Source organism: Megascapheus bottae, chromosome 10 (assembly GCF_031878675.1).
Source record: "Megascapheus bottae isolate mThoBot1 chromosome 10, mThoBot2.hap1, whole genome shotgun sequence".
NCBI lineage: Eukaryota > Metazoa > Chordata > Mammalia > Rodentia > Geomyidae > Megascapheus > Megascapheus bottae.
Genome location: NC_143518.1, coordinates 54,490,197 through 54,516,097, shown reverse-complemented (window position 1 = coordinate 54,516,097; position 25,901 = coordinate 54,490,197). Strand labels below are relative to the sequence as shown.

Below are 25,901 nucleotides of genomic sequence, written 5' to 3'. Positions count from 1 at the left end.
TTAAATTTGTATCTATTCATTTATTATTTCTTCAATGACCTCTCACCATTGGTGCCTGGCCCTGAATCCTGGGCTCAAGCAATCCTCTTGCCTTAACTTCCCAAGCAGCGAGGACTGCAGGCATGCGCCACTCTACCTCAGACAATATCTCCTCAGAACCTACCAGCATTTCATCGCGTTTTGCTTCCCATCGAGCCTGTGGGAGAAGTTGAGTGGCTTGTTCAAAACCACTGCTCCAAGAGTAAGGTGACCACAGGGTCAAAATGCAAGCTGTGGTGGTGCTGTAGCTAGTGCCAGCCCTATTTTCTTAATAGAAGGCAAACGTGACATGTTTTTCCCTGAGAGCTGCCTCCACTTCCCACCTCTGCTCCCTGGGCTACCTTTTGAATGCCACTCCTATTTCTAGGACTCCTCAGAGGTACTTAGGAAGATGTGGCAAGGCCTAATATAGAGATCTCCTCCTTCCTCCAGGACACTCCCCAAACAAAATGCTGGCTCTGATACCCACATGGCACATGGGCAACCTGTTTTGTCCACACCAAAGATATCCAATGAAGCTTGATCTGTCAGCAGTCCAGTCCACGCTGCTCCCTTTCTAGCATGGTGCATCGAGCAAGTCACATCCATCTCATGGACTCTGCACATTCCTCCGCCCCCCCCTCCCCTTTCTCCCCCTAACCCCCCTATTCCCACTGCCATACTGACTCTCTGCTGCCCTTGTGCTGCAGTGGGGACCTCCTGGCATTCATCGCCCTGTCCTGGGCTTCTAGGAGAAGGCTAGGTCTCCCCTTTCTATCTTGAGTACATAGTCCTGCTTCACAGGAAATGCTAGACACCTGTCCCTGTCTGTTGGCATTTGAGGAGGTTGAGAAAATGACAGGGAAAGAAAACTTTGCCTTGCTGAGTAAGCAAGAATGCAGGTTGGTGATGAGGAATAAGTAGCATTCTGTGATGTTGCCAGCCACAGTGGCCTAAAGCAGGTTTGATCTCTCCAAGATTGTGTCGATCCCTCCTGGGACGGCAGGGGGCGCTCTGCTGCGGAAAGTCATTCAAGGTCTTAGATGCATGCAGTAGCCACCACTTTGAACAGAACCACCTTGCCAAAGGAGGAGTGGGGGTGGGAGGGTGAGAAGTCTTGCAGCAGGAACTAAAGGAGCTAAATGTTTGCTTTTGCAAGCACATACTTTCCCACCTGCCCAATTCCAGGGTGCCAGGAAGCGTAATTTCCCCCATAGGACCAGCACATAGAACAATCTGGAGCCCTGCTTCGAGAACCCACTGCACACTTGATCTGAGCAGGAGGCAGTGCCCTTGGTTCCTGTGCCCTGATGGGGGTGGGGCTTGCAGAGGAAATCACCAGGTATTGCCATGGGAAAGTCCCTCCACCGATCTATAAAACATGGAATTTCCTGGTTTTAACCATTTCTTATCCAACTACCAGATTCTCAGCAGACCAGAGCATCACAGTCTCCCCCGGACTCGGAATTGGCTCCTGGCTCAGCCCCACACCTGACTCCAGCCCCAGCAGTGTCTGAAGACCATGGGTAAATTACTAAGGGTGTGTGAGCCTCCAAGCCCACATGTAAAAGTCAGTACCAAGACTTTCCAGTCCCTCAAGCATTTCCAGGTAGGCTGCTCCCTATTATCCATACATCCAGGCAAAAGACACTTCCCTCCAACGATGCAGGAGGTAGTTGGCTGCAAGAGGCTTTGTGCTGGGCTCCTAGAGTCATGAGCTGGGCTCCAGCACTTACTCTTGGGCCTCTGGGTTTGAGGGGAGGACCAACTTCTCCTAGGACTATTAAGGCTCCCGTTCCCCAGTAAACACACACACACACACACACACACACACACACACACACACACACACACACACACACACTGGCTCCAGGCAGAGCCCTTGGCTTTATTGCTTTAGTGAAATGCCCAAACAATACCTAGTCATCTGCCAGTAATGCCCAGGCCTCTGTTCCAGCCTTAAACTCTGCCCTTATTGTCTCCACTGGGGAACTCACAGCATCCTCTTTCCCCTTCCTGCTGGGGTGGTAGCCACAGAGCTGCCTGTCTCTTTAAGACAGAGAGAGGGAGGGAGGGAGGGAGAGAGAGAGAGGTGGAGAAAGAGAGAAATCAGGAAGTGGGAGCTTAGCTTGGTTCTGCTGGGCTGGGTGCTCCACTGCTGGCTGGAAGGCAGAGAAGAAACCTTTCAGTCCCACATCCTGGGTGGCACGCGGCCATTTCAAGTAGCCCTGCCTGTGAGCCCCAGCAGCCCTAGCCACCAGAATGCTCTGGGCACTACCTATGGATGACTTGGAGGTCTGAACGCTTTGGAGGTACACCCAGTCCCTGCAGCTGAAATGGAATGGTGGGGCGAGGAGGGGGCAGCTGGGTGAGACAGCTGCCAGGGCAGGGCTCAGCTGAGTGGCTGCCAGGCCAGTGTTAGCTACAGCAGCAGTCTCAGCCCAGTGTCTCTATCCTGAGTCTTTTCAGTGGCTGTTGGAGGCCAGGAAGTGTTCCACCTTCTCTCTCTGATAGATAGATATTCTTGGAAAGGACAGTTTGGAGATGATCAAGAAGCAGGAGGGTGGGGTGGAACCATAGAGGAAAGCCACCCTTGCCAACAGTACCTCTCGTGGGTTCTGTGTCCCAACACCCCCAAAACAAAGCTGGGGTTAAGCCCTTCCCTCTGCTTCTGGTCTCCTCCATGGCTAGAGAAGAAGTTGCCAGGAAAAGCTCTGAGAACCACTGCTTGGGGGGAGGGGGGTGTAGTGGAACCCCTTCCCTCAGCCCTGTGGGGGGGGATGAGAAACTGGCTGGTGTTGGTGGCCTTTGATGGGGGGGTGCTGATACACCTCTCATTCACCTCCCCCCTCCACCCCTCTTTCCAGTGTAGCTCAGCTCCTGGACTTGCTCAAGACAGAAAGCATAGCCTTCACTCACCAGGAAGAGTTTCTGCCAGATTTCGGGCCATTGGAGTTTGGGGTGAGTCAGAGCAGCTGGCCACAGAAGCGGAGCGAGGAGGGAGGAAGCCATGCAGTGCGTGGATCTGCTGGCTCCTGGGCTTTGCTGGAGTTGTTCCTTCATCCATCTACTCGCTGAGGGTCCCAGCCCTCTGGTCAGGAGAAGAGGGGCCGGGTACCCAAAGGGGAACGGGTTCACTCCAGCCAAGCTCTTAGGTACAGTGCCCATCTTGGTTCTGTCCTGTGCACCACACATGCCTGTGTGTGTGTGGGGGGGGGTGTGCAGTACCAAGTAGCCACGGGTGGGCAAGCTGTGAAGACAGTGTATAATCTGTTCTTCCAAAGCTGGCCCCCCAGTTTCAGCATGTTCTACACAAGCCTAAAGCCCAATGGTTAACTGACTCCTTTACCTTAGAGCTAGCTGCTGGGTGGTCTTCAGCAGCCTCTCCTCGCTGGCTCCTGGAAGTCTTCATGGTACAGGAAGATGAGTACAGTGTGTGGAACTAGACTACTGATCTCTTCCAGTGGCTTCTGGCTCAAGGGCTGACATTCTCTAGGATTTGCTTTTTTTTGTTTGTTACAGAACTTTCAAAGCTAAGCAAGACTGGAGCTGAATGCTGATAATCCTAGTTACTCAGGTGGCTGAGATCATGGTTCAGAGTCAGTTAGGACAGAAACATCTGTGAAGGACTCCATTTCCAAAATAACCAGCAAAAAGCCAGGCTGATGGTATGATTCAGGGAGGTAGAGCACTAGCCTAGACCCAAGGCCCTGAGTTCATATTTAGCACTGCAGAAAAACATGGAAGGAAGGGAGAGAGGAGAAAAGAATGAAAAAAAAACAAAAACTTCTAGGTCTGGCAACTCTTACTTTGAGAACCTATGATGGGCTAGTGGTGTGACTCAAGAGAGACAGAGATAGAGAAAAAGACTGAAATGTTAGATTAGTGTAACCCCTTTTTAATCCAGCCCTATTTCAAGACATTTAAGGGATAACAGCCCTTTTCCCACTGCTATCCATGGCATCCCAAAAGGGCCAGCCTGACCCTATTTTCAGAGACACTGTGAACTGAACTTCTGAAGCTACTCTGGAACAGGATGGGAGGATAGATGAGGAACAGAGCTGTAGAAGGGTTTCAGATCCTCCCCAAGATCCATGGGCTTTCTGTCTCTCCGTCTCTGTCTTTTTCTCTCTGTCTCAGACACACACACACACACACACACACACACACACACACACACACACACACACACACACCACTTGCTCTCTCTTTGTCTGCCATGAGCCTTCTCCTCTCTCAGACAGCGTTGACCTTGCTGAGTGGCTGTCTAGTGAGGAGCAGCTTCTCATTCACAGGCAACAGGAAGTGATAAGGAGAGTGGCAGCAAGTGGGTAGGGTGGGGGCTCCGGGCCTGTGTCGCAATCCTGGAGATTTGTGATGGAGGGACGACTCTGCCTGCCCCTCTGTCTGACTTGAGGCCCTTCCTTCTGTACAATTTCTGTTTCCTGGGACAATTCTAGGCCTGGCTGCCCAAATCCCAGAGACCTAGTAGCTGGGAGAGGGGATGGAGAAAGGAGGTTCATCTCTCAGGAAAGCTTGTCTCCGGAGGGGCTGGAGGGGTCTTGAGGAGCGAGGGCATGCGCAAAGCCCTGTGGGAGGAGCGGAGCAGGCTGAGGCTGTAGGCTGAGGGCATAGTGGGAACTCTCTTGCCATTGTGCCCCTGGAGAAAGTTAAATCACATCTCTGCACTTCTCACTGCTCCCTGCTCCCCCCTCCTTCACCTGTGACATGACCACATGTCACCGTGTAATCTTGGGGCACTGGTGGCTGGCTACCTGTGTCCACTCCAGATTAGGGAAGAAATCCTGGGCTCTGGCATGTTTTATTATTTTTTTCCAGGTAGAAGGTGAGCAGTCAGCCTGGGGCAAGAGATGCAGAGTACAACCAATTACCTGTGGCACACTGATGACCTGCTGGGGCAAGGGGCCACCGCCAGTGTGTACAAGGCCCGCAGCAAGGTAAGAAGCAGCCTCGCAGGCTCTGGCCCCCTCACACACCATACACTCGGCCCAGCGGCTCTCTTGTATGGCTGGCCAGGGGCCCTGGGGCTTTATTCTGTTTCCTCTGGGCAGGGAGGCGGGCTGCTGGGAATGATACCTCTGTCAGGCACAAGTTGGGACAAGAGAAGGATGAGGATGGGAAGCAGACATTCAGGGAGGAGGACAGTAAGTGGCATGTAACCATGGGGTGTGGGAAGGTGGGCCTGTTTGAGTTTGTCCTGTGCTCACTGCAGAGCTGCAGCAGAACTCACAAGATAACATTCCCTTCTCCAGCTTCCAGGTTGGAAGCAACCCTGGGTGCAGGCCGATCACCCCTGTAATCCAAACTACTCAGAAGGCTGAAATCTAAGGATCACAGTTTGAAATCAGCCTGGGCAGGAAAATCTGTAAGACTTGAATCTCCAATTCATCTGCAAAAATTGGAAGCAGAGCTGTAGCTCAAGTGATAGAGCATCAGCCTTGAGCCTTTAAGGATCACCAGGCCCTGAGATTAGGCTCAGGACACACGCACTGCCACATTCTTGTGCATGGTAGGGACAGCAATAGGCATACCGGAAAGGGGACCAGGTGTGTCCCTTGTCCAGAACAAGGTTGGGGAAGACACTGAGGGGCAGGGGGCCCTTTCAACTAGGCCTCTCCACTCTCTGGGGTTGATGTGAGAGGCTGAAGAAACTCAAAGGGAGGGTCGCTGCTCCCCCTCCCCACAGAGGTGGCAATTCTGCTCCCCTCTCCTCCCCATGACAGAAATCCGGGGAGCTGGTGGCTGTGAAGGTCTTCAACTCTGCCAGCTACCTGCGGCCCCGTGAGGTGCAGGTGAGGGAGTTCGAGGTGCTGCGGAAGCTGAACCATCCCAACATCATCAAGCTCTTCGCCGTGGAGGAGACGGTGCGTGCTGTCCTGTGTCGTGTCATTCCCACGCAGCAGAGCGCTGAGTGTGGGCTCCAGTGGGAAGCATGTGCAAAAGGAATAAAGTACTGGGGCACCGGCGGCTCATACCCGTAATCTTAGCTGCTCAGGAGACTGAGATCTGAGGACGGAGGTTCAAGTCTGTGAAACTCTTCCCTCCAATTAACCATGAAAAAGCTAGGGGCCGGGCAGGGGGTGGGTCATGTTTCAAGTAGTAGAGGGCCAACCTTGAGCAAAAAAGTCAAGGGGCAGTGCCCAGGCCCTGAGTTCAAGTGCAGGTAACTAGCACAAACAAAATGAATGAAGCCCAGTCAGAGAAGGCTTCCTGGAGAAGGTGGCCTTGGACTCAGTATAGGGAATCAATAGGAGGCAAGGAAGGAAGGCCAAGACAGAAGCTGGGGCCTGGACCCTGGGGCTTTGGTGCCAGGTGGGGCCACCTGTGGTCGGGTGGGGAGGAGAAGGGCCCCCTCTGGAATCCTCCCTTGGTCCCACTCGCAGGGGGGTGGCCGGCAGAAGGTGCTGGTGATGGAGTACTGCTCCAGCGGGAGTTTGCTCAGTGTGCTGGAAAGCCCGGAGAACGCCTTTGGGCTGCCGGAGGACGAGTTTCTGGTGGTGCTGCGCTGCGTGGGTGAGGCCACGTGGGTGAGCTCCGCTCCACCCCCACCCCCTCCTCCATCAGACCAGTGGGGGGGGGTATTCTGAGGCAAGCAGGCTCCCCATTCCCAAACATGAGGCTGAGGGAGACAGCGGGCCAGGCCCACACTCGCCTAGGCTAGGCAGCAAGACCCTGGGTCAAGAGAAGAGAAGAGGTAAGGGTGGTAAATTTGGCCCGGTGTATTTTACCACATGTAAATGAATAATGGAAGTTGGGCGTGTCCTATTTGGTTTGCTGTGGCATCCATCATGGGGCTTGAACCCCAAGTCTGGGCACTGTTCCCGAGCTTTTTTTTTTTGCTCCACACTACGGCTCTACTACTACTTGAGCCACTGCTCTACTTCTGGCTTTTTGGTCATTTACTGGAGCTAAAAAATCTCACCGATTTTCTGCCCTGGCTGCCTTCAGTTTTCAGCCTCCTGAGCAGCTAAGATGACAGGCGTGAGCCACCCGTGTCCGGCCACTCTGGGTTTTTGAACCCAGTTGAAGCTCAACCCTCTGAGGTCCTTGGAACGCCCCTCCTTTCCCTGTGCCCACCTGTGTTGTGCTTTTCCTGGGGCTTATCAGCCTGGGGCATCCACTCCCTGTGTATGTGGAGCCCAAGGCAGCCTTTTGGCCAGGGTAAGCCAAGGACTCTAGCCATGCTCTGGCCAGGGCCCGCTCACAGCCAGCCTCTGTGTGTCTGTCGGTCTGTGTCTGTGTGTCCGTCCACCCCGTCCGCAGTGGCGGGCATGAGCCACCTGCGGGAGAACGGCGTGGTGCACCGGGACATCAAGCCTGGGAACATCATGCGTCTGGTGGGAGACCAGGGCCAGAGCATCTACAAGCTGACAGACTTCGGGGCGGCCCGGGAACTGGATGACGACGAGAAGTTCATCTCCGTGTACGGGACGGAGGAGTACCTGGTGAGCAACGTGCCAGGGGCCTCCGGGGGCTTACCCTTTGCCTTGTGAGCGCCCCCCTAGGAGGGGCCCAGCCTGTCCCCCTGCTCCCAACTTGTGCAGCCTTGAACCCCACCTGGGAAAGCCAGCCTCTTCCTTAAGATGGGTGACAAAGGATGCTGCAGCCTGCCGGTCCCTGAAGAGGAGGGGGGCAGCGCCCTAGAGCAGTGGCGTGGGGGTACACTTTAGAACTATGAACTGTTCCCGTTCTGTGTGTGTGTGTGTGTGTGTGTGTGTGTGAGATGGGGGGGGGGTAATGCCTTTTGTGCTCACTTTTCTTCTATAGCTCAAGGCTAGCTTTCTACCACTTGAGCCAAGCTCCACTTCTGGCTTTTTGGTGGTTAATTAGGGATAAGAGTTTCGCTTACTTTCCTGCCTGGGCTGGCCTTGAACTTGGATCCTCAAATCTTAGCTTCCTGAGTAGCTAGGATGACAGCCACCAGTACCTGATATCTATGTCCCTTGGTTCCTTGCATGAGTAAGTGGGTGGACTGGGAATGGGCCTGTTTCCACCCCTAGGCTGGCATGGAAGGGGCTGACAGAGTCCTTTGCCCTTGCCACCTGCCTCAGTGGCTGGCTGCTCTCCCCCACAGCACCCTGACATGTACGAACGAGCTGTACTTCGCAAGCCCCAACAAAAGACCTTTGGGGTGACTGTGGATCTCTGGAGCATCGGGGTGACCCTGTACCATGCTGCCACTGGCAGCCTGCCCTTCATCCCCTTTGGTGGGCCACGACGAAACAAGGAGATCATGTACGGTGGGGCTGTGGGAACTGGAATGGTTGGGGACAGGCTAGATACATTGGCTTGCTGCACCCCCCCCCCCCGGCCTCCCCTCACTGCCCTGTGTTTACTAGTCACCTGCATAGAAGCAGAGCCCTCCCCTGGCTTGGTGAGGGACACTCATAATCCCTTCCCTTAACCCAGGACTTTACTCCTGCCCACCACACCCACTGCTGCTCAGAGACTCACCCAAGGTAGCCAAGCCTGTAGGGGTCACAGTAGGCCAATATGAGGGTCTAGGGTCCCCCAGTGGCTGCTCCCCAAGTACAGAGCAAAAGAGCTCTAAGGTAGAACCGAGGACTCTAGAAATCCAGGGACCTTGAAGCACACAGGTTTACACCAGGTCCTGTGACCTGTCCTGCCATGGGGCTAGGCGTCCTCTAGAAAGGTGTCATCAGCAGTGGGGAGGAAAGCGGAGTTGCTTACCACCAGCCAGCTTGGTTGTACAGAATGGGAGCAGGAGGATTAGCGACAGTAGGTGGTGGGATAGATAGTGGGACCCTCCCTGCCTGAGCAAAGAGCTGCACTTGGAGCGGCTGAGCAGGGTTAGTGGGTGATGAGAGCCAAGACCCCCCCAATCCCAGCCCATCTCAAGTGGCTGGGAGGCTCGATGCTTTGCCTAGTGATTGTCACTTGAAGCACAGTAATTGGGGGCCACTGACAAGACTCTGACTCACCCCCTACACCAGGCACCGGATCACCACAGAGAAGCCAGCAGGAGCCATTGCAGGGACTCAGAAGCGGGAAAATGGGCCCCTGGAGTGGAGCTACAGTCTCCCCATCACCTGCCGGCTGTCCACGTGAGTGGGAGAGCAGACACCCGTGGAGCCCTGGGAAGTGCAGGGCTGAGAGTTCCAGGCTTCCCCATGAGCCCGGCCTGGAGCATGGCCTCCCCTTCATGGACAGGGCATTCTATCTGGAGGCTGACACAAGTTTTCCTACCGATTCCTCCTCCATGCCCCCTGCCCTATCACTCCCTGAAGGAGGACATGGGGGCCCCAGGCCTGACCGGGCCCCTGTCCCGGGAGTACAGGGGCCTACAGAGCCAGCTGGTGCCCATCCTGGCCAACATTCTGGAGGTGGAGCAAGCCAAGTGCTGGGGCTTTGACCAGTTCTTCGCGGAAACCAGCGACATCCTGCAGCGACAGGTGGTGCACGTCTTTTCCCTGTGCCAGGCAGTCCTGTACCACGTCTACATCCACGCCCACAACACGTGCGTGGGGATGGGGAGGGGGCAGTTAGGGGAGGAGAGGGGAGGGAAACAGGCCCTGCCTGAGCAGCTGTGAAGGTCAAGGCAGCACGTGGGAGGAGGGGCTGAGCTCAAAAGTGTCTGAGTCCCAATGTGGTTTAGAAAAGTACTAGTTCCATAGGGTTCAAGTTCAAGTTCAAGAGGTTTCTTCCCTTGAACTGCAGATATACTGTATCCTCTGCAATGCCATGTGTTTTTCAGAAGTGTGTGTGTGTGTGTGTGTGTGTGTGTGTGTGTGTGTGTGTGTGAGGGAGACATTTCTGAGCTCTGTCGCTCGGATCCTCTATTGCAGGATCCTTCACTAATGGAGCATGTGGTTGGTTGGTTGGTTGGTTTGAGAAAGGGTCTCATTATTTATCCCTGTAACCAGTAATCGTCCACCTCAGCCTCCTAAGAGCTGGGATTATGGGTGTGCCCTATCACCCTGGCTTACTCCTGAAATATTTTCTGGGATCAGGGAGACTTTACTGGGGGCAAGGCAGCGACAGGCACAAAGAGGGAGGCTGGGACATCTGGGTCTACAGGGCATAAACTGTGCTTTTGTCTCTCGGTCTCTGACGAGAGAGACAACTATTTCTGACCCTCCACAAACAAGATCCTAGTTGGCTTGTCCCCCTGAGCCCTTATATGGTCCACTGACCCTCCCACCCCTTCCTGGGTCCTAGGATAGCCATCTTTCTGGAGGCCGTGTATGAGCAGACAAGCGTGCCCCCCCAGCATCAGGAGTACCTCTTTGAAGGTCACCTCTGCGTCCTTGAGCCCAACCTCTCCACACAGCACATCGCCCACACAACTGCCAGCAGCCCCCTCACCTTGTTCTGCACAGCCAATGAAACGCCCAAAGGGCTGGCCTTCAGAGACCGTGAGTAAAGGGGTGTGTGTAGTAGGGGGTCCCCAGGCTGGGCCTTTTATCCTGTGACATTCTCCTTAGAACTTAGGGGCATAAAATCCAGAGCACTGACTAATTTTCCTTGTGGGTGCTTCCTGAACCACAGGATAGGAGAGGTGAGTGTGGCTTTTAATTCTGTGTAAGCTTCTATGGTATCATGTGACTTCAGCTAGTGGCCGGTCCTCCTGGGCTCTCCAGGATCCTCAGAGCTGTGACAGAAATCCAACCAGGCCAGAGGTGCTTGAATTTAACATGCTCCACAGTTTCTGTAGCTAGAAGGGTGATAGATACTTGGGTAGCTGCTATTAGAGGAACTGGAGCCCAAGTTGCTAGAAAGAAAGGCAGGTCAGGGGCCCAGAGCCTTGTCCTTTTTCCAGATTCTAGCAAAAATATTATTCTTTCCAACTGGAATGATACCCATACCAGCCTCTGAGGTAAGGAAGAGGAATTCACCTTGAAAGTCATGGGCAAGAGGATGGGCTCAAGTCCTTCCTTCTGGATGTTGAGGTGGGGCTTTGACTTGAGGGTGTAGTTCCTCAATATGGCCACAAGGTGGCAGAAACATACCTTACCTTAAAAAATTGCATTGAAGATGGGGCTTGGGTGGGGATGCTTGAGGTGGGAGTTGGGCTGTGAGAGGGGAGTGCAAACTGGAAGCAAGGAAAAATGAGGTCAGAGTTGATCCTGATCACAGAGGCCACCCCTTAGACAGGTCTTTGTCTGCAGCTGCTCTGGACATCCCCAAGTTTGTCCCCAAAGTGGATCTGCAGGCAGACTACAACACAGCTAAGGTGAGGGGCAGCCTCCAGTGGTGCAGGTGGAGAAGGTGGTGGAGGTGGTAGAGGTGGTGGTGGTGGAGGAGATGGTGGTGGTGGTGGTGTGTGTGTGTGTGTGTGTGTGTGTGTGTGAGAGAGAGAGAGAGAGAGAGAGAGAGAGAGAGAGAGAGAGAGAGAGAGAGAGAGAGAGAGAGAGAGAGAGAGAGACAAGTAAAGTGGGTCCTGACCCTGCTCACCTGTCTGTTTCAGGGGGTGCTAGGTGCTGGGTACCAGGTCCTGTGGCTGGCTAGAGTCCTGCAGGATGGACAGGAATTAATGCTTCGGGGGCTGCACTGGGTCGTGTGAGTACCTGGAGGTCAAGGGGAGGAGGTCCCGCAGGCTGCCAGCCTTCTTCTTGGCCCCGGCAAGCTTGCCTGCCTGCCTGGTGCCCTGGGTGTCCGGGGCTACTTTGTACCCTGGACCGGGCAGCCCTGTGCAGCTCCGACTCCCTCTTCTTCCATCAGGGAGGTGCTGCAGACCATGTCCCGACGGACGCTGGAGGTCACCAGGACAGCCCTCCTCTTCCTCGGCAGCAGCCTGGGCACGGAGAGGTTAGTGCCCTGCCCAGGCCAGCTGGGGTCCCTCAGTCCTCGCTCCTGCCTTTTCTTCACCCCTGCAATGCACCTGTACGCCCCCCCCCCCCCAGGCTCATCCCTGCTAGTTTGGTTGTTCTCACTCTGGTTCTCATCCCTCCCCCACCTGGTCACATGACTGCCCAGACCAGGCCCTCACCTAGGCTGCCAGGGGACAAGAAAGAGCTTTATACCAGTGGCTCACGCCTGTAATCCTAGCTACTCAGATTTGAGGACAGAGGTTCGAAGCCAGTATGGGCAGGAAAGTCTGTGAGACTCTTCACTTAACCACAAAAAGCCAGAGGTGGAGCTCAAGTGGTACAGCATTGGTCTTGAGTACAAAAGCCCAGGGACCCCTGGAGAGGTGAGGCATAAGGAGGAGGGAGAACAGAGCCCCCCCAAAAAACATTTATATTCATGTAAATTTGCATGTGTTTATTGTTGGGCTCCCCTGGATTCTCAAGAACATTTTATTAGGTAGCAGGATGGAGACGTGTCTCCCCATCTATCCATGGCCAGAAGAGGGGATGATAGACCCAAGGTCATGCAGGTGGCAGATGTGGCCAGTACGACTCAACCCGGCTCTCCTGCATGCACCGGGTCCACGTCAGCCTTGCCTGCTTTCAAGTACTATACCCACTGCACATTCGGTAGTGGCTCAGCCATCATGCAAGGGTAACTACTGGGTACTGAGAGCTTTGCTCAGACTTAGTCCTGAGATAGTTGATGGGTGAAGTCAAGAGTATCCTTCCCTTCCCTTCCTTTCCCTTCCCCTCCCCTCCCCTTCCTCTCCCCTTCCTCCTCCCCTTCCCCTCCCCTCCTCCCTCTCTCTCTGTCCAGGGCTTGAACTCTAGTACTCACATTCTCCCTCCAGTTTTTTGCTCAAGACGGGCACTCTACCACCTGAGCCTTGCTGGTTAATTAGAGATGAGCTTCTTGGATTTGTCTGTCTAGACTGACTATGAATTTCTGTTCTCAGGCTCAGCCTCCTGTGTAGCTAGGATTACAGGTGTCAGCCACCGGCACGGTCTCATCTCTCTTTTCTTGAAGATTCCAGTTGAGGCCAAAGTCTTCCTGCTCACCAATTCTTTTCTGCCATCCACCTCCATTCCCACCCAATATACAGGATTCTTTTTAGGGTACTATGGTTATGGTAAGGGGTGTGAAGGTGGTTGAAAGCTAGAAGATTCAGACAAGCAAAAAAGAAGAACTGTCGTCATGACTCTGGGTGTCCGACCCCTGTCTGACCCAACCCTTGAGCTTGATTCCTATGTTCCAAACCCTGCACTCTCCAGAGCTCCCAACAGGCAATGAGTCTTTCCCTCTACGCCATGGCTAGTTTGTGGGGCGCCCTATCTCCCTCCTCTCCTGCCTCTCTGGTCCTTCAAAGTAGCCTCTTTCCTCTCCAGGTTCAGCAGCGCAGCTGATGCGCCTGAGATGCCGGCACTGAAGGAGGCGGCTGAGCTGAGGACCAGGCTGAGGACTGTGAGTAGACTGGAGAGGCCAGCACAGGGTTGGGGCAGTAATCAGGGGCTGAGTGGGGGGGCAAGGCCCTGTACTAACCTCCCCCCACACCCAGGGCCTGCCTTTTGTCCCCACAGCTGGCTGAGGTCCTCTCCAGGTGTTGCCAAAATATCTCAGACACCCAGATGAGCCTGCACGCCCTGAGGCAGGAGCTGGTGAAGAGCCGGGATCAGGTACATGGAGACAGAAGGTCCGTGGGATTGTTCTACCTCTCGGGGTGAGGGATGGGAGGTGTGGAGACAGAAGGGTCGAGAAGCTTTTTCAGCAGTCAGTTGAAACCCTCCCTCCTCAGAAGGGGCGGGGGTGTCCAGTAGGGCTCATAAAGGAGCCAGACCTTCCCCTGAGACCAGCTAGAAGGACAAAGGTATCCAGAGCCTACCACCACCATCACCATCACCACCATCACCACCTCCACCCCCATCACCACCTCCACTTCTACAACCATCACCATCACCACCTCCACTTCTACCAGCATCACCTCCACCACCACTACCATCACCTCCACCACCACTACCATCACCATCACCACCTCCACCCCATCACCACCTCCACTTCTACCAGCATCACCTCCACCCCCACCAGCATCACCTCCACCACCACTACCATCACCACCTCCACCCCCATCACCACCTCCACTTCTACCATCACCACCGCCACTTCCACCTCAACCACCACCTCCATCACTACCTCCTCCTCCTCCACCACCACCACACACATGGTAGCTTGAAGAGCAAGGTAAGACTCTTACTTAGCAGGTGCAGTGATTCTGCAGGACACAGCTCTGCTCCCTTGGTCTGTGTGTGACCCTTGGACAGCAACACACTGAATTCCCCAACCCACCATTACACCATCATGCTACTGTAGTTACAGGGTATAGATGAGGAAGCTCACCATGCCGGCTCGTTTTCCCTGAACCACCCACAGCTCTGACAAATGATAGAGACTGAGCCTCTATCTTGGCCCACCTCCCAGCCTGGGTTTTGACCTCGAACAGGCAGGGACCTGCAGCCTTAAAAAACAAAAAACAGAGAAGGGGCCAGGAGTTTGGCCTAGTGGTAGAGTGCTTGCCTGGCATGCATGAAGACCTGAGTTCAATTCCTCAGTACCACATACATAGAAAAAAAGCCGGAAGTAGTGCTGAGGCTCAAGTGGTAGAGCTCTAGCCTTGAGAAAGTCCAAGGACAGTGCTCAGGCCCTGAGCTCAAGCCCAGGACTGGCAAAAGAAAAAAAAAGAAAGAAAAAGAAACCCAGACAAGCAAACCATGGTGCGTGATCCCTGCGCTGGGCCTGGCCGCAGTGGAGGGCGGGTGGACATAGCACTCAGGCTCTCCACACATTAAGACCCCATGTCCTCAATTCTAGGTGAAAGAGTACTAAAAACCAAAAACAAAAAAAGCGAGTGTTCTATACAGTTGTGGTCACTAAATTGTTTCTTTGAAGGTGTGCATGCATCTGACCAGGGAATACTCCTGGAACCCCAGTTGGGGTGCTCCAGCACACACTGTGGGTACACTTTCTGGACTACCACATCAGACCTTGAACTGTCTGGATGAAGGCTGTGAATGTGCCCCCCCATCCTCACCTGCGTCTTCTCTGAGGCACAGACCCCTTCTGGGAAACTGAGGAAACGCTTGTGCTCTGTCCAGATCCAGCTCCAGAGAGAGCTGATGTGGAGCAGCCTGGAGGAGCTCGGGGGAAGAAGGAAAGAAGGAAGAGGCAGCAGAGGCCCCCAAGAAGGAGTAGGAATAGCCTTAGTCAAGCCTAGGGACCAGTGATTCATTCTTGCTTTTTCAGGATTGTGATTCATTATTCAGGTTGCTTCTATGTGCCAGGCATTGGAAGACAGATCCTTGCCCTGGCAGGTGACCACTCTACCCTAGCTGCCTCTGTCAGCCTCTTAGGTTCTGGGGTCTTCTGATAAGCAAGGGTTATTTCCTATCCTGCCCTCATTCTCACTTAACCCATGCCTTGTGTGTGTGTGTGTGTGTGTGTGTGTGTGTGTGTGTGTGTGTGTGTAGGGCTGGTGGCTCATGCCTATCATCTTAGCTATTCAGGAGGCTGATATCTGAGGATCATGATTCTAAGCCAGCCTAGGCAGAAAAGTCTGTGAGACTCTTACCTCCAATTAACCAGCAAAATGCCACATGTGATGTGTGGCTCAAGTGCCAGCCGTGAAAGAATGAAGCTAAGCAAGGCCCTGAGTTCAAGCCCCAGGACTGGGATAATAACGCAAATGATGAAGACAGACAATGAACTTGAGAATCAGTTGGCTATATCCCCCCAAGATATCTCAAATAAACTTAGAGACAAGGCAGTTATCCCCAGTCCCAGATCAGCCCCCAAAGCAGCTCTTCTCCCTCCTTCCCTTCTCCCTTGACACCAGGCCATCCGGTTTTTCCTTCTGCCTACAGCATCCAGCAGATTCAGTGTTGTCTGGACAAGATGTACCTTGTCTACAAACAGTTCAAGAAATCCAGGATGAGGCCAGGTGAGCCATGGAGAGAGCGTGCTCCCCCCCCCCCCCCGCAACCTGCTTCCTCCTGCCTCCCTTCCCATTACATTTTTGTTCCTCCACCTAATATTGCTTGCTGGAGGCCTGCCCTTCTTCCCCTCAGTGGATGGGCCTAGTCTAAAGCAAGTGTCCCTGCCTGAATGCTGCCTGCAGGTCAGTGAGGGCCGTTCTATGGTATCCACTGTGAAGCACAGGCTTAGATGGCAGGGATGGAGAATGAAGTAGTCTGGAGCCCTGTGTTGTGGGAGTGGTTTTGTGTTGGGCATTGGATAGGAGTGTTTGCCCAGTCATTGTACCATGGGAGCTCTGAGACCACCAGGTTTTCCAGAAGATGGGTGATCAGAGAAACCAGTCACCTTTTGAGTAATCAGGCCAGGCAATTTGCCCACTTCCTTGGCTGATGTGCATGAAGAACTCCTGGTGGGGGAAGCCCATTCAAAGGCTCGGAGGTGGACAGGAAGTTGCTTGCCTAATTGGCTTCCACCATGGGACAGGACAGTGGTGGGCTATGGTGTGGGCTCAGGGAGCCTGAGGGGCCTGCGTTGAAGGGGGAGCCCCCTCCCACCCTGAAGCACTGCCTAATGAGTGCACAGAAAGCTTTGGGCGTGCTTAGCTGATGTTCTTCTGTCCTTAGGACTATTTGTAATACCCCAGCTACAGTGCCAGCCACACAGATGATTTTGGTTTTTTGTTTCATAGCCAAATCAAAAAGTAGGAAGAAACAGGTAACACTAATTTCATTTCAGCACATAATCAATATAATCAAAACACTATGCTGTGCATGTGTGTGTGTGTGTGTGTGTGTGTGTAGAGTCTTCAAAACCCCATGTGTATTCTGGCACTGATGGCTAAATGTCTTTAACAAAGTGACGTGTAATCTTAGCAAAGCAGTGAAGCGTAATGCATAGCGATGTTATTCTGCTTCAGTTTTAGATTTAAACTTACCTGAATTAATTCAAATGAAGGCCACTCCAGGAGACATGGAGAATGACAGAAGACAATCCCCAGCCCTTGGGAACCTTAGTCTGACCTGGCCTGGGGGTGGTCAAAGGATTGCAAGGGATGGGAAGGAACAACCCCCACACAAGCACACCACTGGATGGTGGGGACATGCCAGGCTGGCCTTATACCCATGGGCTGCCTTTGCTGTGTGCTTTCAGGTCACCCTCAGAGGCTGACATTACCCTATCATCCAACCTTCCCTCCCCCCTCCCCCCGGCCAATGCTAGGCATTGCCCTAAGGACTCAGTTCTTAAGTTAGTTAGTTAATCCTCATAATATAGATGAGAAAGTTGAGCACTCTCATTGCAAATGCTAAGTGTGTGTGTGCACGCGTGTGCATGCGTCTGTGTGTGTGTGTCTGTGTATGTATTTAAGTACTGGACCTCACACTCTCACTTGGCTTTTTGTTCAAGACTGGTGCTCTACCTTTGAGCCACACCTCTACGTCCTGCTCTTTGCTGGTTAATTGAAAGTAAGAATCTTAGGGACTTTTCTGCCCTGGCTAGCTTCAAATCTCAGATCTTAGACTCCTGAGTAGGTAGGATTACAAGCGAGAGCCACCAGTGCCCTGCTCCAGCTGCTTTTCTCAAAATGGTGTTTTACTGTTGGGATAATGTATAGAGGGGTTACAGTTACATTTATCAGGTAATGGGTACATTACTTCTCAAACCTTGATACCCCTTCTCTCCAGCTGCTTTTAACTGCCATATTTTTTAGAGCCTGAGGAATGTTCCTTTCTGTTGATCTTCTGGAGTACTTTATTAAAATTAGGAATTAGCCTTTAACTGCTAAGCCCCTAGAGTGTTAAAAGGTGCCATTTAGCACCATCTTCTTTCTGATCTACACAGAAATATTATACACTGGGTGGATGAGCAAACAGTCTCTGAGAAGCCGTATCTGGTGCCTACAGTACCTGATGAGAGGAGGCAGTTCTGGGGCTTAAACTTCACAAGTGGAGGGATTTACTCAGCTGGTTGAGTGCCCCTACAGGAAGTCAGCTACCAGGGTAGTGGGATAGGAAGACTGAGAGGTGACTGCCACGTCCAAGAGGCCCATTCCCTCCGTTCCCAGCAGAGGGCAGCACCTCCCCACTATAGGACCACTTAGGGCTCTCCAGGAAGCAGATGAGGTTGCAAGGCTCCAGGCCCTCTGAAAGATAGTCTGCCAGGAATGGTTGGGCTGAGAGGGAGAGCCCAGAGGGTGGTGGCCTGGTTTCTCTAGTTCATTGTTGCAGAGTCTATCTTGGGGTGACTGCTTAGGGACGAGGCCAACCAGCTGCAGGCCTGGTCACTGGGGAGGGCCCCCTCTCATCCACCATTTCACACCCCACTCCCTGTCTGCAGCTTCACCCTCTTCAGGGGCTCTAGGCCTCTCAGTCATGATCAGTTAGTTGGCTGTAACAACAATGATGCAAGAAGTTGTAAGAAGTGACTTGGCGTTCTACTTCAACCTCTCTCGGCTTCACTGAGCGGCAGGACCCAGGCTGGGTCATCTTCATCTTTGTAACCACCTGCCACCCCTTGTGGCCCTATGTTTGGTTGATGTCATCATTCCCATCTGTTTCCTGCAGGCCTGGGCTACAATGAGGAACAGATCCACAAGCTGGATAAGTGAGTGGCGGATGGCAGGAGGGTGGGTGTCACACCAGTCAGTCTCAGGGAAATGGCAGAGGGCTCTGATCTTAGGGCGTAGCTGGGCCACAGAGGATGATGGTATCTAGGGCGGGTTATCTGGGGCCAGGGAGGGACCTTGCACAGCTGAGTCAGCGGGAGGCTTCTCAGAAGCAATCTTGATGTAACTGGACTGTTCTGACACAGGCTTGGATGGTTGCAGGATTTCTCCCTAATGCCTTCGCTATCTTCCTCCTTTTGTACTCTCTGCCCTTGTCTCTCCCAGGACTTCTGTTTCCAGACATCCTCATCTCCCAGGACACTCTTCCTGATCCAATGGTCATGTGAAGACCCCCACCCATGCACACACCTTTCCACAGCCATGCATCTTTTCCTTCTCCCTGCTGACTGAGCTTGGGAGAGGCTGTGTTCTCTGAGGGCCACCCTCTTCCTCCCTTCGTGCCTAACTAGCTTCTTGTCTCCATCTTTTGTGTGGGTGACTGTTGTCTCCTCCTTCTCTCAGATACATGCCCCTGCTGCCAGGCCAAGCACTGGCATTTGTGCCAGGTGATGGTGGAGATGCTGGTTTATTTACAGGTATTTCTGGCTGCTCATGCACGGGCCTTGGTGTCTCTGCCCTTGCAGGGTAAATTTCAGTCATTTGGCCAAGAGGCTCCTGCAGGTGTTCCAGGAGGACTGTGTGCAGAAGTATCAGGCAGCCCTGGTCACTCAGGGCAAGCAGATGAGGTAACAGCCATGTCTCCTAAGCTCCTGCTCCCCCTCCCCCACTCCCCTCCCTAGGTCAGGGCCTCAGAGGACCCCAGGCTCTGGAGAGCATGGGAGAGAGAGAGGAGTTAGCATAGGAAGACATGAGCAAATGTATGACTCCCTGTACCTGGGTGGACAGAGCCATCGCTGGGAGATCCCACAACTTTGCTTATTTATTTAGTTTCATAGTATTTAGTTTTCTTTCTTTCTTTTCTAGTCCTGGGGCTTGAACTCAGGGCCTGGGCACTGTCCTTGGGCTTTTTCAAGGCTAGAGCTCTACCACTTGAGCCACAGCACCACTTCCAGCTTTTTCTATGTATGTGGTGCCAAGGAATCAAACCCAGATCTTCATGTATGCTAGGCAAGCACTCTACCATTAGGCCAAACTCCCGGCTTCTAGTCTCATAGTATTTCTACCCAGGAGATATTAGTATCTCATTTTATAGGTCAGGAAACTGAGGCTCTGAGAGGTTGTCTCTTCTCACTGTCAGTAGAAGCTGAGTTCTTCCTGCTGTCCTGGTGGCTGGGGTGCACCCTCATCTACTTGAGGTACACCAGATGCCTGTAGGACAAGGACAGGCAGATGATGAGCTTCTGAGTGGGCAGGGAAGAAGAGGCAAGCAGTGTCCACTAACAATTCAAACTCATACATTTCCCTACCAGAATTTGGTACTCTCAGGAAAGTGCCTCCTTCTCTTGCTGTGGGAACACAGGCTCCTGAGAAGAAAGGACACCTTGCCATGTGCTTTGTGGCCTGGGGCTTGTCATGGGGCTGAGACTAAGGCACCACCCACTGCCATTAGATTATCAGCGCCCAGGTCCTACCCTAAATCTGATTTAAAGGATCTCAGTAGGTCTTACATTTCAGTGTTTTACACACACCTTCTCTGTGGGCAATCCTATGTATAGTCAGGATTGAGAAGCAACTCTTGGTTTAATGGCTCCAGCCTCAGTTTTCATGCTGTATAAGGGAGAAACATAGAGAAGAGAATTCACAAAATACTTTGAACCTTGAAGCACTCTGGACTCTAGGGAACGTGGACATTGCCTACTCATTGTGCCCCCGTGTGGCTGCCATCTGCCTCTTGGGAGCCCTCCCAGCTCTGTGCTCACAACCCATGCCCCGGACTGGCTTCTTCCATTTGCCACCAGGGCTCCTGTGGCAGCTCTGTTGGAAGCCCCTCCAGCAGTCATCACAAGGGTCCATCTGCAGCAGGACAGTGGGCCAATGAGAGATGGAGACATGCCCTGATAGGCTGAGGTGGTGTGGGGGACAAAGGCCTGGGGCCCCTGGCTGTCCTAGAGGTGACCCGATGGCAGCTAGTGGACCTCAGGCGGCACAAGCTGAGCCCAACCCTCACTGTCCTTCTTCACCTGCTATCTCCAGGGAGGTCCATAAGACCAGGAACCACCTGCGTCTGCTGGGATGTTCTGTGGCCGCCTGTAACACAGAAGCCCAGGGAGCCCAGGAGAACCTGAGCAAGGTACCAGACCCTCATGAGCACCCCAAGATTTGACTGGGGGTGGGGATTCAGACCACTCCCTGTCTTGACCAAGTCCAAGTCCTCTGATGTTGGGGATCTCCACTTAGGAACGTGCACTCAGATGCGGACATAACATGACTAATGGAACAAAGTTAAACAAATGTGGCATGCATCGATCATGTTACTTAGATTTTAAAAGTTAGCAGCAGGGCTGGGTGGCACCCAGTTCTGCTTCTGGCTCCACGTCTGGCTTTTAGGTGGTTCGTTGGAAATAGTCTCACAGACTTTCCTGCCTGAGCAGGCTCTGAGCCAGCGGTGAGCCTCATCTCAGCCTCCCGAGTAGCTAGGATTACCGGCGTGAGCCCTGCCTAGCACTTGGGGGTAGTTTTGTTACCCTCTTCTTGCCTTCCCCCAGCATGTCCCTGATCCAGCCACGCATAAGCTGGCCTGTCCCTTCTGACTAACTCATGGCCTCCCTGCAGATACTTGACCAGCTGTCGTATCAGCTCCTTCAGGATGCAGCAAAGGGGGCTCAGGCCTTATCACCCACCACGGTCCCCCCTCCCAGCCCTGCTCCAAATGACCTGGTTCTCCGGTAAGGGCTGGAGGTGGGGATGCCAGGACGGGAGGGGAGAGGTGTCCTTTTGTATTCTGCCGGGCCTAGCATTCTCAGCAGTGGGGCTCTGGAGAAGGGATCTGGGTCATGTGGCTTCAGCCTCAACCTCCTCTCACCTCTCCTTGGGCAGCATGCAGGAGCTCCGTGAGGAGATGAAGCTTCTGGCCTTTGACCTCCAGGACAACAACCACATCATTGAACAGTAAGGGGCAGCTGCTGAGGGCTCTGCAGGACCAAGGGCACCGGTCTGTTTTCTGGTCAGCCACACGAGAGCTGAGGCCGCGCCTCTCCTGAGGTGTGGGTCTCTTATGGTCTAATGAGGACCTCAGTGCCATCAGGGAGACAAGAAGTTGGAGGCCAGGGGCTGGTGCCTGGGCCCCGCGCTGGGGAGGAAGGGCGACCAGGAGTGGAGTTAGGGGTCCGTCTCCAGAGTATATGTAGAGGGTCATTGACCGGCATCTCTTCCGGCCCCATTCCCTCAGGAGGAAATGCCCTTAAGCACCCATAGAGGGAGGTTTAAAGTTTCTTGGAGAGACTCCCAAGTCAGGCAGGAAGTTCCAATTTTAGTGCCAACATAAATTTGTTCTTGCTGTGAGATGTCAGCTATTTACAAAATAGCTCAAAAGTTTATTTTAGAGAGTTTTGCCTTCCTTATTCAGAGTTGTAGCCAATGAGTCTAGTAGATCAGTCTAAACTACCATCACCTCAACCTTGTCACTCAATGGAGTCACAAGGGGAGCTCTTTAAAGTATGGGTGCCTGGGTCTTGCTTCAGAGGCTCTGGGTGCAGCCTAGACTGGGAGGAGGAGGTCTTACAACCCCAGGTGACATCGAACAGGCAGACAGGAATGAGGGCCAGAGAGTTCTGGTTAGAGGGCCAGGGCACTACAAATGCCTCAGGCTTGGATGGCTCATGAGTTTTCCTGGTGCTGGGCCCTGAGGTGTGGTCTGTGGGCTTTTCTAGCAGGTGTGTGAGAGTAGGCTGTACCTTTTGTTATAGGTTAAGTAGACACCCATCGGCACCTGACGTCTGAGCTCCGTGGGGTACACAAAGCATCCAGGAGCATTAACGGCATTCATCTGCATTGCTCTCCTGCACTGAAGGATCCAACCCAGGGTGATTGGATGCTATCTCATCAGCCTACCTCCCTCCTGGTCACCATCCAGGAAATGTTATCAGCATTACTTGCCACTGCCTGTCCTTCTGGACATCTCTGTTGGACCCCACAGGAGACAACATAGCAGCTGCTTACTTGGCTGACTGTGTCTTATTCAGTCCTGGAGGGCTGAATGAACCGGGCCGTGGGGAGAAGGGGCTCCCGCAGGCTTGCTGTCCTACCCCTCTGCACTTTCCAAAACTGAGCAGATGCCTTCTGGAGCTTTCCCAGGGTGCTGGTTCATGCCAGCTCATCTCACCTTGCTCTTTCTTAAAAGTTTCATATTGGGCACAGCCCCCACCTTTCTCTCGTGTTTCCAGAGGGTCACTACATTGCGGCAGCGAAGTAGTGCTTCTGGTCTGATGCATCTGATGTTGGGAAATGAGGTGGGTGAGGCCACATCCCAGTGCCTTAGGAACCCTTCCTTTGCTTTCTCTCCCTGAGGCACCACCTGGTCCTGAGACGTACAGTCAGCATTAATGGGCAGCTATGCCAACAGGTCCGGGCCTGCAGGCCCAGTGCCTTGAAGACAGAACAGACCTAGACACTCAAGAAATGGAATAAACATGGCGCCTTTTCTATTTCCTGTACCCTGCTTACTGGTCTGCATCTGAGACGGAGAGTTGGAGAGCACCCTCTGCTGGGGGTGTGTGACTACAGTAGGGCTGGCAGGAGATCTCTGAGGAAAAGTGTTGGGAAATGGAGCAGCAGGGAAGTCATTTCCTGATTCCTGCCTTTCTTTCAATGGGCCCTACTTTTAGAGAAGAGTTTTAAGAATGAAAGCATCCTGCTGGGAGGACTTACCTTACCATTGCTTCCATTCTCTTGTCCCACCCTTCTCTTTTGGGGGAGCTGTGTTAGGAGTCAGAACCTGGGAGAGAAAGTTTTTATCACTTTATAATCCTAAATCTACTGGCTAAGTATCCGCTGCTTCCCCCATCTTCACCACTGTTCAGGATCTGGACTGTGCCCTCCCTATTTGAGGACAACTCTGGGTCATTTGAAGCATTTGGTCTGGGAGCTGGAAGGGTGCCTGGGGAAGGTATGTATCCCGGATTGTACACATCGCTTGCACATTGACTCTCTCCTTATCCAGCACTGGAGTCGTCTGTCTTAAAGGGATGGGAGGGAGGAATGCAGGACCAGAGCCAGCAAGAGCTTGGAAGCATGAAGGCAACCAACAATCTTCCCATCTTCTCTGGGAGCTTCCCATCGCTGAGCCTCCCCCCTCTAAAAACCCAACAAGGCCATAAGCGGGAAGGCCACGTCCCAGAGGCTGACAGCCACAGTGCTGCTTCTGCATGGACAGCATCTCTCTGTGTGTTCTGAACACTTAGGGAGAGATGCTGGTGGCCAGTTGGTTATGCAGGCCTAATGGTGTCACATTTGCTATCTGAGCCTCAAGCCCCTGGGGTCTCCTGAGCCTATAGGTTCAAGTTCTGGGTCTCAGGGCCCAGCTGCTGCCTGACATCTCTGAACACTAAAGCATCTCTGTTCTGGTCTTCGGGAATGATGCTCAGGCCAAAGCTTCTGGCTCATCAGTTGCCTCACAGGGAAGTCCCACCATGGGCTTTCCCTTGCAGCTGTGTTTTCTTTGGACTCCATGTGTTTGGTGGGGCTCAGTGAAAGTGCCAGGGAATACCTGAAAGCCAAATGCAGAGGCTTGAGAAATCACTGGATCCAAGGTCCGGTCTCACCAGCAGAGCCTGGAGGGTGGAGGAGCGTTCTCAAAGCTTTGGCTGGCTCTGATGTAGGTCAGTGCTGCTGGCAAGGGTGCCTCTGCCCATGGGAAACTCGAAGAGCCTCTGGTTCCTCCTCAGAAGGAAGTGAGGAAGTGGACTGATGGCTGCCTGGCCCCAGAAGTACCCGTCAGCTCTCCCGAGTGTCTGAAGATCCCTTAATCTTCCCTCTCTGTCCTCTGCGGTGCATCCTTAAAGTGAAAAGAGGCCCATCAGTTCATCGATGGCAAGTGGGCACTTTCGTGTGCCAGGCCCCATGTTAGGAGCTGGGGCTTCCCAAGGACACCTTGCCTGGCCCGGAGGAGCTCACTTCTGGCGTGCCAGCAGGACTTCCTCATTGCCAGTAGGTACTATGATTGGAAAGCCCAGTTCCTATGTGGTGCAAAGTCCGCATCCCAGGACAGGGCGCCTAGGGTAGAGGCTGGGAAGATGAAGGTAACAACACATGGACCAGGTGCCCCAGAGTGGCATCTTAGATGGCAAAGAGGCATGGGGGACATCCCACAGTGGGGATGGCAGAAGCACACGCCTGTTCCTTGGCAGTCAGCGGGAAGAGGAAGTCACCCATGGCAGAGAGGGAGGAGCTCACTCACAAGTTTCCAGCCACGCTAAAGCTTTGCCTCTGGGAACTGAGTCAAGTTCAAATGGTATTTAAAGATATCATTCTTTGGTGCCTGTGTGGAGGGTGGAAAGATATGGGCAGGACTAGACTAAATATTTCCAGCACCATGTTAGTTCTCAGCCCCCTTGCCCATGTCCCAGTTTACAGGCTCCTAGGCCTCTCTGCAGGGTAGCAGAGAAACAAGGGTGGCCTCAGGTTCAATAAGGAGCTCTCCCAGTCTGTCCCAGGCATCTGATGAGGACCCTCATAGCATTGGTGGTAAGCATCCTCTTAGAACAGAGCAGCCAGAGTTAAAATAAAAGTGTGTGTGTGACGGGGACTAACGGGAAGGGTGCAGGGCACACCCCAGCCCCGAAGCCGGAAGTACAGTCAGCTTGGATAGCCAGCTACCGCCTTCCACGCCCTGGCGCTGCAGGGCTTTGTTTTTCTCCCAGAATCCACTGGTGTTCACATATCAAACGCACGACTCCAAGGCCCCATGCCCATCTTGAATCAACCCCTCTGGGTGTGACCCAGAAATCTGCACGCTGACACATCCTTGGTGGTTCCAGACAAGCTGAAGCTGGAGCTGCTATGCAGGCAGAGTTTGCAAGTGTCTGGTTGGGGACAGGAGTGGCTATTGCACTACGTCTCCCCACCCAGCATGTCCTGAGAGCTGAGGCCTGCAGGAGGCCACTTGAGAGACGGATAGATCTCCACTGTGGCCCAGATACTTCCTTGGGATCTATCATTTGCTCTCTGGGAGGGGATGGGGGCTCCTCCATCCAGACTCCCCACTCTCTCGCTGTACCTGTTCCCCAACAGAGCCTGTCTGACTTCCCTGTCACTTTCATAGTGTATATTAATTACACAAGAATTTCACACACACATTTCTACAACCACACTGCAATGCTTGTTTGAGAAGCTGGAATTCCTGGTTTCTTCCCTCTCCATTGCACAATGGATCCTGACAGTTAAGGAATGGACTAGAATGACCTAAAGTACTCGCCTTTACTTTCCTTGGAAAGTCAGAATTACTGGATCTTTACCCTTCAGCCCT

At 53.3% G+C, this 25,901-nt stretch overlaps 1 protein-coding gene across 3 annotated transcripts; it reads left to right on the top strand.

Moving 5' to 3' along the window:
- The first annotated feature begins 2,161 nt into the window (after positions 1–2,161).
- Ikbke (inhibitor of nuclear factor kappa B kinase subunit epsilon) lies at positions 2,162–23,091 on the top strand. 3 transcript variants are annotated; one of them, XM_090341317.1, is made up of 22 exons: positions 2,162–2,330; positions 2,886–2,979; positions 4,858–4,976; positions 5,763–5,903; positions 6,423–6,552; positions 7,303–7,484; positions 8,114–8,274; positions 8,994–9,104; positions 9,338–9,517; positions 10,219–10,415; positions 11,169–11,233; positions 11,468–11,559; positions 11,722–11,808; positions 13,239–13,314; positions 13,431–13,543; positions 15,765–15,841; positions 18,438–18,477; positions 19,123–19,224; positions 20,633–20,729; positions 21,212–21,324; positions 21,476–21,547; positions 22,345–23,091. In XM_090341317.1, exons 3-22 carry the CDS (start codon positions 4,890–4,892, stop codon positions 22,376–22,378), a joined length of 2,157 nt encoding a protein of 718 aa, XP_090197443.1. In that variant the 5' UTR covers positions 2,162–2,330; positions 2,886–2,979; positions 4,858–4,889; the 3' UTR covers positions 22,379–23,091. The 3 variants fall into 3 exon arrangements, with proteins under 3 accessions (XP_090197443.1, XP_090197441.1, XP_090197442.1); XM_090341315.1 differs by having other exon boundaries at positions 19,075–19,224; XM_090341316.1 differs by lacking the exons at positions 2,162–2,330; positions 2,886–2,979 and adding an exon at positions 3,017–3,173 and having other exon boundaries at positions 19,075–19,224.
- The last annotated feature ends 2,810 nt before the right edge of the window (positions 23,092–25,901 follow it).